At 38.9% G+C, this 19,156-nt stretch overlaps 1 protein-coding gene across 15 annotated transcripts in view; it reads right to left on the bottom strand.

Annotated features, from left to right (window-relative positions):
* TUBGCP5 (tubulin gamma complex component 5) overlaps positions 1–19,156 on the bottom strand; it is a 96,500-nt gene that overhangs the window by 62,048 nt on the left and 15,296 nt on the right. For 11 of the 15 annotated variants that reach the window (XR_012016023.1, XR_012016024.1, XM_072795158.1 and 8 more), the window contains 5 exons: positions 6,894–7,011; positions 6,272–6,361; positions 5,016–5,109; positions 4,035–4,281; positions 1,442–1,644 (listed from right to left, as the gene is read on the bottom strand). Coding sequence is in view for 13 of the 15 variants with exons in the window: in XM_072795158.1 (XP_072651259.1) it covers positions 1,442–1,644; positions 4,035–4,281; positions 5,016–5,109; positions 6,272–6,361; positions 6,894–7,011 (752 nt within the window). In the remaining 2 variants the exon portion in view is untranslated. The remainder of the gene's footprint in view (positions 1–1,441; positions 1,645–4,034; positions 4,282–5,015; positions 5,110–6,271; positions 6,362–6,893; positions 7,012–19,156) is intronic. The other 4 variants (XM_072795163.1, XM_072795169.1, XM_072795200.1 and 1 more) reach the window with 2 other exon arrangements.

Raw genomic sequence — 19,156 nt, 5'->3', positions numbered from 1 at the left:
GTTGGATAGTACAAACTGAGGAACAGCTACCCTATCTAAAACATATTAGCAAAATGTCCATTAAGAATGAAGAAATGAGGGATGCCTGGGTGGCTCCGCGTTCGGCTCAGGGCATGATTCTGGAGTTCCGGAATTGAGTCCCACTTCAGGCTCCCTGCAGGGAGCCTGTTTCTCCCTCTACCTATGTTTCTGCCTCTGTCTCTGTGTCTCTCATGAATAAATAAATAAAAATCTTAAAAAAAAAAAAAAAAGAATGAAGAAATGATTTCATTCTACTATACTTCCCAGTAGGAAAAAAATTGCATAGCTGAAAGAAATAAAACTTTTATACTGAACTGCAGGACCAAAATGGTGAGAAAACAAAGTTACATCAACGTACTAGGAAACAACACCTAAAATGTGTATCCAAAGAAATCTGCAGCTTTCTAAACTATAGTTTCCGTTAGATTTGTATTTTTTTAAGTTGTATTTTTTAAAATTTAAAAAAATTTTAAAATGGTATGTATTAAAATTTTAAATTAAAAAAATTTTAAATTAAAACATGTAACACAAAAAATACTATCTTAGGCATTTTTGAAAGGCTTTATTTATTTGAGAGAGAGAGAGCACTAGAGAGACAGAGCAAGGACAAGGTGGGAGGCAGAGGGAAAAGGAGAAGCAGACTCCCCTGAGTAGGGAGCCCAACCCAGGGCTCATGACCTGAGCTGAAGGCAGATAATCAACTGCTACTCAGGTGCCCCTGTCTTAAGCATTTTTAAGTGTACAGTTCAGTAGTGTTAAATATATTCATATTGTTGTGAATGTTTTTCTTGGGTATGCTGCGGAACTGAAACTCTGCACCCATTAAACATCTTCCCGCTTCTCCCTTCCCAGTTTGTGGCAACCACCATTCTGTTTTGTTTCTATGAATTTGACTACTCTAGATACCTTATATAATCTGTATTTTTATTGAAGAGTAATTGCAAATATCTATATAAGTCAGCTAGATGTTTTTCACATCTTGCTTTTTACGTTTTGCTTTCTCCTTGCCGCATCCTCCCCATAATCTCTGTGATTAAAGCCAAGAAGCCAGTTTCCTGTAGCGCTGATTTTAGAAGCTTATTTAAAAACTCTGAACAGGGACGTCTGGGTCTGGGTGGCTCAGTGGTTTAGCACCTGCCTTTGGCCCAGGGCGTGATCTTGGAGTCCCGGGATTGAGTCCCACATCAGGCTCCCTGCATAGAGCCTGCTTCTCCTTCTGCCTGTGTCTCTGCCTATCTCTCTCTCTGTGTCTCTCATGAATAAATCTTTAAAACAAAACAAAACAAAACAAAACTCTGAACAACTGTATGACACACCATGATTTAAGCAGTATTTTTACAAAGAGCTATGACAGGCTATCTACCACTACTTTGGCTGAACAGAAGGGAGTCACACAACTTAGGATAAAGGTCTTACATACAGTTTGCTCAGAGGCTTCTCCAACATTGTCATATTCAAGAATGGCCTTGTACAGGGTGTTGAGCAGATGAGATGCCCGAACAACATTTCGAGTGTCAGGTGGAACTTCTGCTACTCCAGTACTAAATACTTTGTGAAGAACTTTGAGTTGAGCCAGTCGAGGTGACAACTTGTCCACCACTATTGCAAGAGTTATTGTAGTGTCTGCAAAATATCAAAAAATCAAACCCTTTAGCAAGGAAGAATATCTGCATTCAGAAAAGGATATAAATGCTAAGTCACTTATGGAAAGACATGGCAAACTAGGGCATGGTGGATTTTTTTTTTTTTTTTAAAGAAAGCACTTTATTTTTTTTAAGATTTTCTTTTTTAATCTATTCATGAGAGACACACAGAGAGGCAGAGGCACAGGCAGAGGGAGAAGCAGGTTCCATGCAGGGAGCCCGACGTGGGACTCAATCCTGGGACCCCAGGATCACACCCTGGGCCGAAGGCGGCACTAAACCGCTGAGCCACTGGGGCTGCCCGGGCGTGGTGGATTTTAATCTCCCATCATAAGGAGCTAATTTCTCTAAAGAAAGAAAACTCAGAAGATAAATAATATATAAAGGAACTCACAGTTCAAGGGAAAGGAAAGGAAATAAAAGTGATTCCTAAATATATAGAGATATTCAACCTCAATTATAACAAAAGAATACAAATTAAAACTACACTGGGCAAATAAAAAAGACTTCAGTGGGCTATTATATTAATGAGGAGATGGTTCCTACGAAGGGGAGCAAGAATAAGTTTTTTCATGGAGATGGAAGAGCTCTGTATCCTGAAGATGGAAGTGGATTTACAAATATATGTGATATTTGTCACATGTGATAAAGTGTCACAGAACTATACACGAAGATACCACTCCCTTCCCCACAAAATAGCAAGTGCCTGCAAAACTGCTGAAACTCATGCCAGGTCTGCAGAACAATAAATGTATTGTTCCAATGTCAATTTCCTAGTTTTGATAATTATTATAATTATCATATATATATAATATATATAATTATCATATACATATCATATATATAATTATCATATCATATTATAATTATTATAATTATTATAATTATTATATACCATTATTATGGTAAGGTGGGAATTATTGGAGGAAGTTGGGTGATGGGAACCTGGGATGTCTGGGTACTATATTTTTGCAGTAGTTGAAAATAAAAGTAGAGGGTGGGGGGGGAAGCTAAAAATGCTGGTTACCATTTTAAATCTGTTTGATAACACACTGTTGATAACACACTGTTAACAAGACTGTGAGGACACAGATACTCATATATATTGCTCGTTTAACAACACACTGTTGGCAAGGGTAATCATACATTGCAGGCAACCATGTGGAATACGTATCAAAATCACATATGCCATCACATTCTCTTTAACCTAGGAATTCCATTAAGAATTTATGCTACAGGGATGCCTCAGTAGTTGAGCATTTATTTGCCTTTGGCTCAGTAGTTGAGCATTTATTTGCCTTTGGCTCAGGTATGATCCCGTGGTACTGGGATTGAGTTCTGCATTAGGGTCCCTGTGGGAAGTCTGCTTCTCCCTCTGCCTATGTCTCTGCCTCTCTGTCTCTCATGAATAAATAAAATCTTAAAAAAAAAATTTATACTATAGCTTGCTTCATATTAAGTAAGCAGTTATCACTATAGCACTATTGACAATAGCAGATCAGAAACAACCTAAATGTATATTCACACAACTAAATACTCAATTTGTAAAAAAGAATGAGGAAGCTCTTCACATTTTTGTATGGTATAATCCTCAAAACCCAAATTAGGAAACAATTTGAAGAGAGGGACGCCTGGGTGGCTCAGTGGTTGAGCGTCTGCCTTCATGCCCAGGGCATGATCCTGGAGTCCCTGATCGAGTTCTACATCGGGCTCCCTGCATGGAGCCTGCTTCTCCCTCTGCCTAGGTCTCTGCCTCTCTCTCTGTGTCTCTCATGAATAAATAAATTAAAAAAAAAATCTAAAAAAAAGAAAAAATAATAATTTGAAGGGAGAAGTTAACAGACTAGTAGGTATGTATATATGAATATGTATTGCTTGCATGTATTTAAATTATTTCTGGGGATGCCTGGGTGGCTCAGTGGTTGAGAGCCTGCCTTCAGCCCAGGGCATGATCTTGGAATCCCAGGATGGAGTCCCACATCGGGCTCCCTACATGGAGCCTGCTTCTCCCTCTCCCTGTGTCTCTGTCTCTCTCTCTGTGTCTCTCATGATAAATAAATAAAATCTCAAAAAATATATATTATTTCTGGAAGAATGCAAAAGAAACCTATGACTTGGTTGTCTCTGGGGAAGGGAACTGAGTACTTGGCTAGAGAACTTGCACAGGAAGAATAATTTTCACTGTAAACTTTCTGTACTATTTGGATTTTTAGAGAATGAATGGTTTAATACAAATTTAAAATGATTTAAAATGATCATGAATATTACTTGTCATAGAATTTACAAACTTTGTAATAATTTAATAACCTAGATGGCATTCTAAATATGACTTATGTGTCTTAGAAGTAAAAAGGAAGGATATTTAAATACCATTATTGATGATGTACTTCTCAATGTCTGTAAGTTCCTTTTTGAAACTAATGAAGTATTTGTATAGGGCCCACATGAAAGCCTGGTATGTCCTAAAGGGAGCTTCAGTCAACTTCTTGGGAAGAGAACCATTTCCAGGTAACATGCCTTCGGAGCTATGCCCCATGACTTCATCGATGAACTCTTGGAGTCGAAATACAACCTGGCCATATGCTGCTATTTGTTCTAGCACTGATCGTAAACAACTCTATAATAGAAGCAAACCGCAAACATTTGAAGTCCTTAATAAACATTCAAATACATATTCGTTCACTAAAATATTTATTTCACGACTGGTTTTTTTGGGTCACTGTTTTAAACAGTGTGCTTAGTAGACAACAATGAATAACAAAATGAATAACAATGTAAGCATTAATTTCTACAGAATACAGAATTGTGGCTTACACTTTTTAAAAACACATATAATGTAAGTAAATGTACTACAAATAAAAAATTTATAGTACACAGCTTCCCAATACAGAATTGACAGAAATAAAAAGGAGAAAACATAAATTGAAACTAAATGTGAATATAACAAACTATTAAAGAATTCTCTAGCACTGTAAACATGCACAATTTAATTTTGCCTTTTGGATCTCAAGTACATTTAATAATTAATTTTGATACTGCAAAATGGTTTAAAGTTACAGAACTATGGTTTACATAAACTCTATTATTTGGGCAGCCCGGGTGGCTCAGTGGTTTAGTGCCGCCTTCAGCCCAGGGCATAATCCTGGAGACCGGGGATCAAGTCCCACGTCAGGCTCCCTGCATGGAGCCTGCTTCTCTCTCTGCCTGTGTCTCTGTCTCTCTCTCCTCTCTGCCTATGTCTCTGCCCCTCTCTCTCTCTGTCTCTCATGAATAAATAAATTTTAAAAATCTTAAAAAAAAGATTTAAATCCTATTATTTAATTTTAATTACAATAAATACAAATAACTTACATGTGTCAAATGAGTTACTGTAACACTGTTTCTCACAGTTACTTTTCCATCTATCAACTGAAATATAAAGAGCTTTTTCACCCCTGAAAGTAACCTAAAATGAAATAAAAGAGATAAGCCTACAAAAATATTCATTACAGTAATGCCTAAAAAAATATTTTCTTCTAAATTTTTATTTAAATTTTAATTAGCTGACATATAGTATAATATTGGTTTCAGGAGTAAAATTTAGTGATTCATTACTTGCATATAATAACCAGCACTCATCATAACAAGTGCCTTCCTTATTAGCCCATCCCCACCCACATCCCTCCATCAATCCTGTTTGTTCTCTACTGTTAAGAATTCTTTTGGTTTGCCTCCCCCTTTCTCCTTCTCTTATTTTCTCACTTCCCACACATTCATCTGTTTTGTTTCCTAAATTTCCCCAAATGAATGACATCATATGGTATTTGTCTTTCTCTGACTGACTTACTCACTTAGCCTAATACACTCGAGCTCCATCCTTGTCATTGCAAACACTGCTTAAAAAATTTTAATGAAAGATTCAGAATTGGGGGTTTGGGGCAAAGAGAGCAGATAATTAGAAAACAGAAGGCATCAATCTTTTTATCTGATTACCATAAGACTCAAGATATTTCAACATCATCTTAGAAGTCAAGACAGCGTTGTCAAAGCATTTCCTCATCTGTGTGATGGCCTAAATAAGTCTTCCCATTTTTAAGAATGTCAATATTATACTTTGTGGCAGAGGATCAAAACCTGAAAATCTCAGTAGTATCAGCACTACATGCTGCATTTCTCATTTTCATTTTTATGGGAACACAATCTAAATTCTTTTTTTTTTCCACAATCTAAATTCTTAGGTTCCTGGTTTCCAGGTAGAAGAAACAGGATCTCACTGACATACTCTGCCTATTAAGAGCAGTTAGCAGCAAACTAGGAGCCTTTCTTTGAACTCAGTAATTAAAAAAAGACGGTTTAATCTAATTAAATAGCATACTAAATGATTTAAGATAAAAAAAAAAAAAACATATCAAATTCCCACAATCTCCACAATCAAATTTGAAGTTTGGGTTTCCTGAGTCCCCCCATTTACACTTAGGTGCCTCCTAGAAACAGTTTTGGGTTAAACCTAATGGCCTGTTTCTAGTATGAATGTGAAAAAAACCATGAATACTTTTCCTTAAAAAACCAAAATTCTGCTTCTCAGTAACAAAGTCTTCTACACTATTAATTAGTTTAATAGGTCTTACCATAAGGTTTCCCGAATAACCTGTGTCTCAGTAACAAAAACTCTGTCATCTGGAACATATAACGGGTCACTGCTATACAAGTGTTGGTCCCTATTAGATAGCAAACATCAAATGTTAATGTAAACGTTTCTCATGAAGTAAAATTATGTTTAGTAACATATGCATTAGGTGGTAATTTAACCAGTAATCAATAAACAAAAAACATGCTTTAAATGCCCTCCATACTCATTTCTACATGTCAATTATAATTCTTTCATAAGTATTTTCAGAACAATTCCAATTATTATATTCATTATTGATTTAACCAAGTGTTTAAAACTATGCACTGTTTTAGAAAAATAGTAACTGTACTTTTGCAATAAGTGCATTAAAACAGAAATCAAATGGGCTAATTCATACCAATCCATTAGCTTTGAAAATAAATAAAAAAAACCAGACTATAATTAAATAATAACTTCATTTTTAAAATAAATAACTGAAAACTATGTTCAATTAGAATTGTTAAAAAAAAACAAGTTTAAATTTCAGGGAAGTATTTGATATAAACCACAAATCAACAGCAAATATTAAAAAATCAAAGTTTCTCCAATTAACACATTAAGTGAAAAACTTAGCTTCTTACCAGACAGCGGCTAAATTGGAGTACAAATGTAAACTATGAGGAAATCTTGAGGATCTGGCTGTCCAGTATTGATGAACCACATGCTGTTCCAGCCAACTCTGGCCATCTATCTCATCTACTAGAAGAATATTTAATAAGTTTAAGTTATGAGAGTTAACAAAAAATACTTGAGCAGCTATCCCAAAATTCTGGATTTACGACTCCATTCAAATATGCAGTTTAAAAAAGCCCTTTAACTTACCAAACTCAACACCCAAAAAACCAAATAATCCAGTTAAGAAATGGGCAGAAGACATGAATAGACACATTTCCACAAAAAAACACATCCAGACAGCTAACAGCCTCATGAAAAGATGCTCAACGTCACTCACCATCAGGGAAATACAAATCAAAACCACAACACAATACCACCTCACACCTGTCAGAATGGCTAAAATTAACAAAACAAGAAACAACAGGTGTTGATGAGGATGCAGAGAAAGGGGAACCCTGCTACACTGTTGGTGGGAATGCAAACTGGTGCAACCACTCTGGAGAACAGTATGGAGGTTCCTCAAAAAGTTAAAAACAGAACTACTCTGATCCAGCAATTGCACTATTAGGTATTTGACCAAAGGATATAAAAATACAGATTCAAAGGGATAGATATACTCCAGTGTTTATAGCAGCATTATCAACAACAGCCAAACCATGGAGAGGGCCCGAATGTCCATCGACTGATGAACAGATAAAGAAGATATGGTATACATACACAATGGAGTATTACTCAGTAATCAAAAAGAATGAAACCTTGTCATTTGCAGCCACATAAATGGAGCCAGAGTGCATTATGCTGAGTGAAATAAATCAGAGAAAGACAAATATCATATGATCTCACTCTTATGAAGCAAAACAGATGAGCATATGGGAAGGGGGAAAAGAAAAAAAGGAGAGAGGGGAAACAAGCCATAAGAGACTTAATGATAGAGAATAAACTGAGGACTGATGAAAGGAGTTGGGGATGGGCTCTATAGAAGGGTGATGGGTATTAAAAAGGGCACTCGTGATGAGCACTGGGTGTTGTATGTAAGTAATGAATCACTGAATTCTACTCCTGAAACCAATATTGCACTGTATGTTAACAAAAGTTAAATTAAAAGAATCCTTAAGAACAGAAAAAAGCTCTTTAGAATGTGTGTGTATACACACACACACATAAAATGTATATTCAAAATTTAAATATCATTGGCTATAAAGAAAAAATTACTCTATTTTAAATGATCTATGAATAAGAAAACACAGACAGTATATTCAAGTAGTTCAATAATCATTAAAGAAATTGAAATGGTAATCAAAGATGTTCTCATGAATCCCCCCAAACCCTTAGGACTGGGACGAAGCTTTAAAGAACTAAATGAATTATAAAGCTAATATAAATTTGCTTCTAAACCAGATAAGAAGCAGTAATAAATGACATAAAAATGAAAAATCCTAAATTAAAAACAGCTAACCTAGGGGCACCTGACTGGCTCAGTTTGTTGATCATGTGACTCTCGATCTCAGGGTCGTGAGTTCGCACGAGCCCTACATTAAGCATAGAGCTTATTTTTTTTAAAAAAGAAGTTTTTACTACTTTAATAAGAGAATCATTAATTCATTAATCATTAATAAGAGAATCATTATTCAGGAATTCAAAGATGATTCACTATCACAAAATCTATCAATGTAGAAATAGAACAAAAAAGAAAAAGTATAGGATTATCTCACAGAGAAGAATATATGATAAAGTTTAATATTCATGACTAAAGACTCTTGGAAAAACAGGAATAGAACTGTCTTAACTCAATAAAGGCCACATACCCAGAACCTATAACAAAACCCATCACACTTAATGGAGGAATTTCAGGTGTAACCCTCTCAGAAGAACAAATCCAGGAAACCTGCTCTCACTGCTGATGCTTTCTCTTCAGACTAAAGGCCTGGCCAGAACAGACACTATTAATGTGTTGCGAAGAAAATACAAGATACAAGAATTGACAGGACTGGGATGCCTGGGTAGCTCAGCAGTTGAGCATCTGCCATCCGCTCAGCATGTGATCCCAGGATCTGAGATAGAATCCCACAATGGGCTCCCTGCAGGGAGCCTGCTTCTTCCTCTGCCTGTATCTCCTCTCTGTGTCTCTCATGAATACATAAATAACTCTTAAAAAAAAAAAAATTTGACAGGAGATAAAACTGTTTGCAAATAATGATCATCTATATAAATAAGAAGCTTTTGCACAGCAAAGGATACAGTCAACAAAACTAAAAGACCTACAGAATGGGAGAAGATATTTGCAAATGACATATCAGATAAAGGGCTAGTTTCCAAGATCTATAAAGAACTTATTAAACTCAACACCAAAGAAACAATCCAATCATGAAATGGGAAAAAGACATGAACAGAAATCTCACAGAGGAAGACATGGACATGGCCAACACGCACGTGAGAAAATGCTCCGCATCACTTGCCATCAGGGAGATACAAATCAAAACCACAATGATACCACCTCACACCAGTGAGAATGGGGAAAATTAAGGCAGGAAACCACAAATATTGGAGAGGATGCGGAGAAAAGGGAACCCTCTTACACTGTTGGTGGGAATGTGAACTGGTGCAGCCACTCTGGAAAACTGTGTGGAGGTTCCTCAAAGAGTTAAAAATAGACCTGCCCTACAGCCCAGCATTGCACTGCTGGGGATTTACCCCAAAGATGCAGATGCAATGAAACGCCGGGACACCTGCACCCCGATGTTTTTAGCAGCAATGTCCACAATAGCCAAACTGTGGAAGGAGCCTCGGTGTCCACTGAAAGATGAATGGATAAAGAAGATGTGGTTTATGTATACAATGGAATATTCCTCAGCCATTAGAAATGACAAATACCCACCATTTGCTTCAACGTGGATGGAACTGGAGGGTATTATGCTGAGTGAAATAAGTCAATCGGAGATGGACAAACATTATATGTTGTCATTCATTTGGGGAATATAAATAATAGTGAAAGGGAATAGAAGGGAAGGGAGAAGAAATGGGTAGGAAATATCAGAAAGGGAGACAGAACATGAAGACTCCTAACTCTGGGAAACGAATTAGGGGTGGTGGAAGGGGAGGAGGGCGGGGGTTGGGGGTGACTGGGTGACAGGCACTGAGGGGGGCACTTGACGGGATGAGCACTGGGTGTTATTCTGTATGTTGGCAAATTGAACACCAATAAAAAATAAATTTATTATTAAAAAAAAAAAAACTAAAGGGGAGAGGCATCCAAGATGGTGGTATAGGATGACTCTGAACTTCCCTCCTCCCACAAACACACCAAAAGTACACCTACATATGGAGCACTTCCTCCTGACAAACAACTGAGGGCTGACTGAACAACAAACAACAGAGGAACCATACAGAGAGGGGTAGGAGAGACAGAAACATGGTCATGACAGGAACCTGACTCCAAATGCTGTGCAGTGGGGAGACAGAGTACTGAGGGACCAATTTGGTCCCTCAAGATTTGCCAGCCGTAGGACACAGAAAAAAGCTGCAGATACAAGGACAACTAGACTAAAATTGATGGAAACCCATTCACTACCCTAGAAGGTCCACCAAATGGCAGAGGAATACCTAAAACTCCCTCCAGGTCAGAGGTGTTGCTGAATACCATTGTTTTTTTGTTTGTTTTTTTAATTTTTTAATTGGAGTTCAATTTGCCAACATACTGCATAATACCCAGTGCTTATCTCGTCAAGTGGCCCCCTCAGTGCCGGTCACCCAGTCACCACAACCCACCACCCACCTCCTTTTCTACAACCCCCTGCTCGTTTCTCAGAGTTAGGTGTCTCTCATGTTGTCACCCTCACTGATGTTTTCACTCATTTTCTCTCCTTCCCCTTTATTCCCTTTCACTATTTTTTATATTCTCCAAATGAGTAAGACCATGTTTTCCTTTTCCAACTGACTTACTCCACTGGAATACCCTCCAGTTCCATCCACACTGAAGCAAAAGGAGAGTATTTATATTTTTTCTTTTTTTTTTATAAATTTATATTTTATTGGTGTTCAATTTGCCTACATATAGAATAACACCCAGTGCTCATCCCATCAAGTGCCCCCCTCAGTGCCTGTCACCCAGTCACCCCCAACCCCCACCCACCTCCCTTTCTACCACCCCTAGTTCATTTTCCAGAGTTAGGAGTCTCTCATGTTCTGTCTCCCTTTCTGATATTTCCCACTCATTTTTTTCTCCTTTCCCCTTTATTCCGTTTCGCTATTTTTTATATTCCCCAAATGAATAAAACCATATGTTTTCCTTATCCGATTGACTTATTTCACTCAGAATAATCCCCTCCAGTTCCATCCACACTGAAGCAAATGGAGAGTATTTATCTTTTCTAATGGCTCAGTAATAGTCCATTGTATACATAGACCACATCTCTTTTTTTAAGATTCTTTATATATATATATATTTTTTTATTGGATTTCACTTTACCAACATATAGCATAACACCCAGTGCTCATCCCATCATGTGTCCCCCTCAGTCCTGACACCCAGTAACCCCCACCCCCTGCCCACTTCCCTTTCCACAACCCCTTGTTCCCTTCCCAGAGTTAGGAGTCTCTCATGTTTCGTCTCCCTCTCTGATATTTCCTACTCATTTTCTCTCCTTTCCCCTTTATTCCCTTTCACTATTTTTTATATTCCCAAAATGAATGAGACCATATAATGTTTGCCCTTCTCCGACTGACTTATTTCACTCAGCATAATACTCTCCAGTTCCATCCACATTGAAACAAATAGTGCGTATTTGTCGTTTCTAATGGCTGAGTAATATTCCATTGTATACACAGACCACAGCTTTTTTTTTGTAATAAATTTATTTTTTATTGGTATTCAATGCTTGCCAACATACAGAATAACACCCAGGGCTCATGCCGTCAAGTGCCCCCCTCAGTGCCTGTCACCCATTCACCCCCACCCCCTACCCTCCTCCCCTTCCACTGCCCCTAGTTCATTTCCCAGAGTTAGGCGTCTTCATGTTCTGTCTCCCTTTCTGATATTTCCCACACATTTCTTCTCCCTTCCCTTATAATTATTTTCACTATTATTTATATTCCCCAAATGAATGAGAACATACAATGTTTGTCCTTCTCCGATTGACTTACTTCACTCAGCATAATACCCTCCAGTTCCATCCACGTTGAAGCAAATGGTGGGTATTTGTGTATTTGTCATTTCTAATGGCTGAGTAATATTCCATTGTCCACATCTTCTTTATTCATTCATCTTTGGATAGACACTGAGGCTCCTTCCACAGTTTGGCTATTGTGGACAGTGCTGCTAGAAACATCGGGGTGCAGGGGTCCCCACGTTTCACTGCATCTGTATCTTTGGGGTAAATCCCCAGCAGTGCAATTGCTGGGTCATAGGGTAGATCTATTTTTAACTCTTTGAGGAACCTCCACACAGTTTTCCAGAGTGGCTGCACCAGTTCACATTCCCACCAACAGTGCAAGAGGGTTCCCCTTTCTCCACATCCTCTCCAACATTTGTGGTTTCCTGCCTTGTTACTTTGCCCCATTCTCACTGGTGTGAGGTGGTATCTCATTGTGGTTTTGGTTGTATTTTCCTCAGGGCCAGTGATGTGGAGAATTTTCTCCTGTGCTTCTTGGCCATGTCTAAGTCTTCCTGTGTGAGATTTCTATTCATGTCTTTTGCCAACTTCAGGATTGGAATGTTTGTTTCTTTGGTGTTCAGTTTTATAAGTTCTTTATAGATCTTGGAAACTAGCCCTTTAGCTTATACATCATTTGCAAATATCTTCTCCCATTCTGTATGTTGTCTTTTAGTTTTGTTGACTGTATCTTTTGCTGTGCAAAAGCTTCTCATCTTGATGAAGTCCCGATAGTTCATTTTTGCTTTTGTTTCTCTTGCCTTCATGGATATTTCTTCAAGAAGTTACTGTGGCCAAGTTCAAAAAGGGTGTTACCTATGTTCTCCTCTAGGACTTTGATGGAATCTTGCCTCACATTTAGATCTTTCATCCACTTTGACTTTATCTTTGTGTATGGTGTAACAGAATGGTCCAGTTTCATTCTTCTGCATGTGGATGTCCAATTTTCCCAGAACCATTTATTGAAGAGACTGTCTTTTTTCCCGTGGATAGTCTTTCCTGATTTGTCAAACATTAGTTGGCCATAAAGTTGTGGGTCCACTTCTGAATTCTCTATTCTGTTTCATTGGTCTATGTGTCTGTTTTTGTGCCAGTACCACACATGACCACAGCTTTGTAGTACAACTTGAAATCTGGCATTGTGATAACCCCAGCTACGGTTTTCTTTTTTAATATTCCCCCTGACTATTCGGGATCTTTTATGATTCCACACCAATCTTTTTTTGTGTGTGTGTGCATATAAGAATAGTTTTTTTTTTTTTCCATGAAACAAATTATCAAGTGAGACACTGCATTGGTACACACAGAATCTGGTGTGAACAGAGGCCCCCTGAGCACTGGGTGATATATGTTGCCAAATTGAACTGCAATAAAAATATAATCCAAAAAATAGAGGCTCCCTGGGGGAAACTGCTCGATGTAGAGGAAACCCAGGCCCTGACAGAAAACATGCCCAGAACTTCCATCTGCACTTGCTCCTGGGCCTTCAAGACAGAAGTGATGAGTGTGCATGCCCTGGTGGTCCTGATCCCCTTCTACACGGAGGTTTGTTCTGGGCTCACACTGAGGTCGCCTCACTGTGTCACTTGCACAGTAATACACGGCCGTGTCCTCGGCTCTCAGGCTGTTCATCTGCAGATACAGTGTGTTCTTGGCATTGTCTCTGGAGATGGTGTGATTCCAAACCAATCTTAAGATAATTTGTTCCAAATATCTGAAGAGGGTCCATGGTATTTTGATAGGGATTGCATGAAATGTGTAAATTGTCCTGGGTAACATTGACATTTTCACCATATTCATTCTTCCAAATGATGAGCACGGAATATTTTTCCATCTCTTTGTGTCTTCCACAATTTCATTCAGAAGTGTTCTGTAATTTTTAGGGTATAGATCCTTTACCTCTTTGATGAGGTTTATTCCTAGGTATCTTATGCATTTGAGTGTAATTGTAAATGGGACTGACTCCTTAATTTCTCTTTCTTCAGTCTCATTGTTAGGGTATAGAAATGCCACTGACTTCTGGGCATTGATTTTGTATCCTGCCACACTGCCGAATAGCTATATGAGTTCTAGCAATCTTGGGGTGGAGGCTTTTGGGTTTTCTATGTAGAGTATCATGTCATCAGCGAAGAGGGAGAGTTTGACTTCTTTGCCAATTCGAATGCCTTTAATGTCTTTTTGTTGTCTGATTGCTGAGGCTAGGACTTCCAGTACTATGTTGAATAGCAGTGGTGAGAGTGGACATCCCTGTCTTGTTCCTGATCTTAGGGGAAAGGCTCCCAGTGCTTCCCCATTGAGAATGATATTTGCTGTGGGCTTTTCGTAGATGCCTTTTAAGATGTCAAGGAATGTTCCCTCTAACCCTACACTCTGAAGAGTTTTGATCAGGAATGGATGCTGTATTTTGTCAAATGCTTTCTCTGCATCTAATGAGAGGATCATATGGTTCTTGGTTTTTCTCTTGCTGATATGATGAATCACACAGATTGTTTTACGAGTGTTGAACCAGCCTTGTGTCCCGGGGATAAATCCTACTTGGTCATGGTGAATAATTTTCTTAATGTATTGTTGGATCCTATTGGTTAGTTTCTTGTTGAGAATTTTTCCATCCATGTTCATCAGGGATATTGGTCTATAATTCTCCTTTTTGGTGGGGTCTTTGTCTGGTTTTGTAATTAAGGTGATGCTGGCCTCATAGAACAAGTTTGGAAGTATTCTGTCTCTTTCTATCTTGCCAAACACCTTAGTAGAATAGGTATGGTTTCTTTTTTAAATGTTTGACAGAATTCCCCTGAGAAGCCATCTGGCCCTGGACTGTTGTTTTGGGGGGTTTTTGATGACTGCTGCAATTTCCTCCCTGGTTATTGCCTGTTCAGGTTTTCTATCTCTTCCTGTTCCAGTTTCGGTAGTTTGTGGTTTTCCAGAAATGCGTCCATTTCTTCTAGATTGCCTAATTTATTGGCGTAAAGCTGCTCATAATAAGTTTTTAAGATCATTTGTATTTCTTTGGTATTCGTGGTGATCTGTCCTTTCTCATTCATGATTTTATTACTTTGAGACTTTTCTCTCTTCTTTTTAATAAGGCTGGCTAATGGTTTATCTATCTTATTAATTCTTTCAAAGAACTAACTCCTGGTTTTGTTGAACTGTTCCACAGTTCTTCTGGTCTGTATTTCATTGAGTTCTGCTCAAATATTTATTAACTCTCTTCTTATGCTGGGTGTAAGATCTATTTGCTGTTTTTTCTCCAGCTCCTTTAGGTGCAAGGTTAGCTTGTGTATTGGAGTTCTTTTAGTTTTTCGATGAATGCTTGTATTGCGATCTATTTCACCCTCAGGACTGCTTTTGCGGCATCCCAAAGATTCTGAACAGTTGTATCTTTATTCTCATTAGTTTCCATGAATCTTTTTAATTCTTCTCTAATTTCCTGGTTGACCCTGTCATCTTTTAGCAGGATGGTCCTTAACCTCCACGTGCTTGAAATCCTTCCAAACTTCTTCTTGTAATTTAGTTCTAATTTCAAAGCTTTATGGCCTGAGAATATGCAGGGGATGATCCCAATCTTTTGGTATCAATTAAGACCTGATTTGTGTCCCAGTATGTGGTCTATTCTGGAGAAAGTTCCATGTGCACTTGAGAAGAATGTGTATTCAGTTGCGTTTGGATGTAAAGTTCTGTAAATATCTGTGAAATCTGTCTGGTCCAGTGTATGACTGAAAGCTCTTATTTCTTTGGAGGTGTTTTGCTTAGAAGATCTGTCGATTGCAGAAAGCGCTACATTCAAGTCACCAAGTACATGTGTATTATTATCTAAGAATGTCTTAACTTTCGCTATTAATTGACTGATATACTTGGCAGCTCCAACATTCAAGGTATAAATATTGATGATTGTTAGGTCCTATTGTTGGATAGATCCTTTAGGTATGATATGGTGCCCCTCTTCATGTCTCAGTACAGTCTTCGGGATAAACTTTAATTTATCTGATATAAGGAAGGCTACCCTGGCTTTCTTTTGAGGACCATTTGAATGGTAAATGGTTCTCCAACCTTTTATTTTCAGGCTTAGGTTTAAAATGAGTCTCTTGTAGACAGCAAATAGATGGGTCTTGCTTTTTTATCCAGTCTGAAACCCTGCGCCTTTTGATGGGGTCATTAAGCACATTCACGTTCAGAGTTACTATTGAGAGGTGTGAATTTAGTGTCCTCATGATACCTATTCAGTCCCTGTTTTTGTGGATTGTTCCCTTGGACTTCTTCTTTCTGTTACAGAATCCTCCTTAATATTTCTTGCAGAGCTGGCTTGGTGGTCACATATTCTTTCAGTTTCTGCCTATCTTGGAAGCTCTTTATCTCTTCTATTCTGAATGAGAGCCTTGCTGGATAAAGTATTCTTGGCTACAGGTTCTTCTCATTTAGGACCCTGACTATATCCTGCCAGCCCTTTTTGGCCTGCCAGGTCTCTGTGGAGAGGTCTGCTGTTAATCTAATAGTTCTCCCCATAAGAGTTAGAGATTTCTTGTCTCTTGCTGCCTTAAGGATCCTCTTTTTATCTTTGGAATTTGCAAGTTTCACTATTAAATGTCGAGGTGTTGAGTGTTTTTTATTGATTTTATGGGGGGAATCTATTTCCTGGATCTGAATGCCTGTTTCCCTCCCCAAAGTAGGGAAGTCTCAGCTATGACTTGTTTAAATACATTTTCTGGCCCTCTGTCTTTCTTGGTGATTCTGGAACACCAATTATATGTAGATTCTTCCTTCTGAGACTATCATTTATTTCCCTAAGCCTTTCCTCATGAGCTCTTAGTAGTTTTTCTCTTTTTTCCTCTGCTTCCTTCCGTTCCATCAACTTGTCTTCTATGTCGCTCACTCTTTCTTCCACCTCATTAACCCTATTCGTTAGGACATCCAGTTTGGATTGCATCTCATTTAATCTATTTTTAATTTTGGCCTGATTAGATCTAATTTCTGCAGTAACAAAGTCTCTAGAGTCCTTTATGCTTTTTTCCAGAGCCACCAGTAGCTTTATAATTGTGCTTCTAAATTGGCTTTCTGACATCGAATCATATTCTATAGCTCTATGGCAAAGAGTACTGTTTCCAGTTCTTTCTTTTGTGGTGAATTCTTCCTTCTAGTCATTTTGCTCAGTGCAGACTGGCTGTATGAGTGAGCTGAGTCAAGAAAATCAACCATGACCTAAGTAAATTTCACCCTAGATGATTCTAACGAGGTCAGAGACCCGAAAAAGAAAACAAAGACCAGAACCAAATAAAACAAAAGGACCACTAAGGTGAAAAACAAATTTTAAAACAATGTAGTAAAAAACAATATGCCAAAAATCCCAAAGAACAGAAAAAAAAAAAAAGATAATTAAAAAGGAAAAAGAGAGAAAGAAAAATAAAGAGAATAAAAAACGAAGGGGGGTACTGGGAATTTGTGGTATTTAAGTTGTAGTGGACGGAGAATGTAGTCTACTGAGGTGATCCTCTTGGTTCTGAGTGTATTAAGTTCTGTATGTCCAAAGATGTTCAGTCCCAAATTTGTATAAACCAGCAATACTTGTAGAAAGGCCCAACATTGACCACCAACACAGAAACAATATATGTGAGAGGGGCAGAAGAGGAATTAAGAGAGAATATAATCTCACAGAATGAACCAGCACGGTATTCCACTTGGTTCTGGGTGCATGCTGGTCATGGTTTAGAAGGTATTAACTTCCACTATTGTAGAACAAAATGAGGCAAAGAAAACAAAAAACACAAAACAAAATCGTATCTTGTATATCTCCCAAAATTAAATTGAATATGTTGAAGGGAATCTGGAAGTGAAAAATACATCTAAGACATGTTATTGTAGAAACATGAAAGTCAGAAAGGAAGAAACTTAGAAATGAAAAGATGGTAAAATATTGTAGTTAAGGTAGGAAAAGAGAAAAAATACTGGAAAATTTTAGTCTGATATAAAAACGAGTTCTACTAGAAAAAATAAGGAAAAAAAAAAAAAAAAGAAGGTACCCTCTACTTTATATACTATAAATCCCTCGACTTCCCCAGGAGCTTTCCAGTGCTGCTTGGTCAAGAACGTGCTCTTCCCCAGTCCTTCCAGGTGGTTTTTGAGGTGGGGCCTGCTGTGCTGACTCTCAGGTGTGTGCACCTGGGGCAGATGTCCTGCCTCCAGCTGGGTGCTGGGCTCAGTGGGAGCGGTTTACCTCCTGAGGTCTCTGTTCCCTGGTGGCCCCACCTCTCCCGGGCACAAGGTGACACCGGGAAGAACAATAACACTGGCGGTGGCCAGGTCTCCAGTTCTGGAGTCAGCTCCCCACAGTAACTACCGCAGTCCCAGTCCGCACTGGCCTAGATGCTCCTGGGGCGGGGGGCGGGGGGGGGGGGGCGCTGACCTACACAGCTTGGGGGCTCCTGCTATCCTATGCCCTCCCCAGCAACCTGAGATCTGGGGCCTGTTCTGTTGGGATTGCACTCCTGGGCCGCAGCTCTTGAAAGCAGCAGGGCACAGACCCCTCCGTCCAGAGCTGCCACCTGACCCAATAGCTTTTCCCCGAGGCCCCACCGGCTGCGTACTCCAGCCCTTTACCGAGATTGGCCTCGGTGTGCAGTGCTCTCTATTAGTGACTCTGGGAGAATGGAGGCATCCCTGGCCCTCCTGCGGTTCTGCCCAATTTCCCTGCTGAGGACTTCTCCGTCTGGGAAGAATTTGGTGAGGATTTTTAAGATTCCCGCTTCTCCAGGGCTGGACTTTCCTGTCTCAGTTGTAATCGCTGCCCAGCCTTAGCCCGGCTCCTGGTGGGGCCCCTCCCCGTGATTCTTTTTTTTTCCCCCCACCTCCCTACCTTGTTAGAAGCAAATACCCTTTTCTCTGTAGGGTTCCAGCCATTCTCTCTTTAAATCTGAGGTCGAATTCGTAGGTGTTCAGGATGGTTTGAAAGTTATCCAGGTAAGTTGGTGGGGCCAGGTGAGGTGAGGACTCCTACTCTTCCACCATCTTGCCTCTAAACTGCGTCCAGTCCTTTCTAGAGTCTACTCATTCATAGTCTTCACTAAAACTTAAGCATTTCAATTTAAAATTCA

Source organism: Canis lupus, chromosome 2, assembly GCF_048164855.1.
Source record: "Canis lupus baileyi chromosome 2, mCanLup2.hap1, whole genome shotgun sequence".
Taxonomy (NCBI): domain Eukaryota; kingdom Metazoa; phylum Chordata; class Mammalia; order Carnivora; family Canidae; genus Canis; species Canis lupus.
Note: the sequence above shows the minus strand (reverse complement) of the source record. Positions and strands in the feature narration are given on the sequence as shown.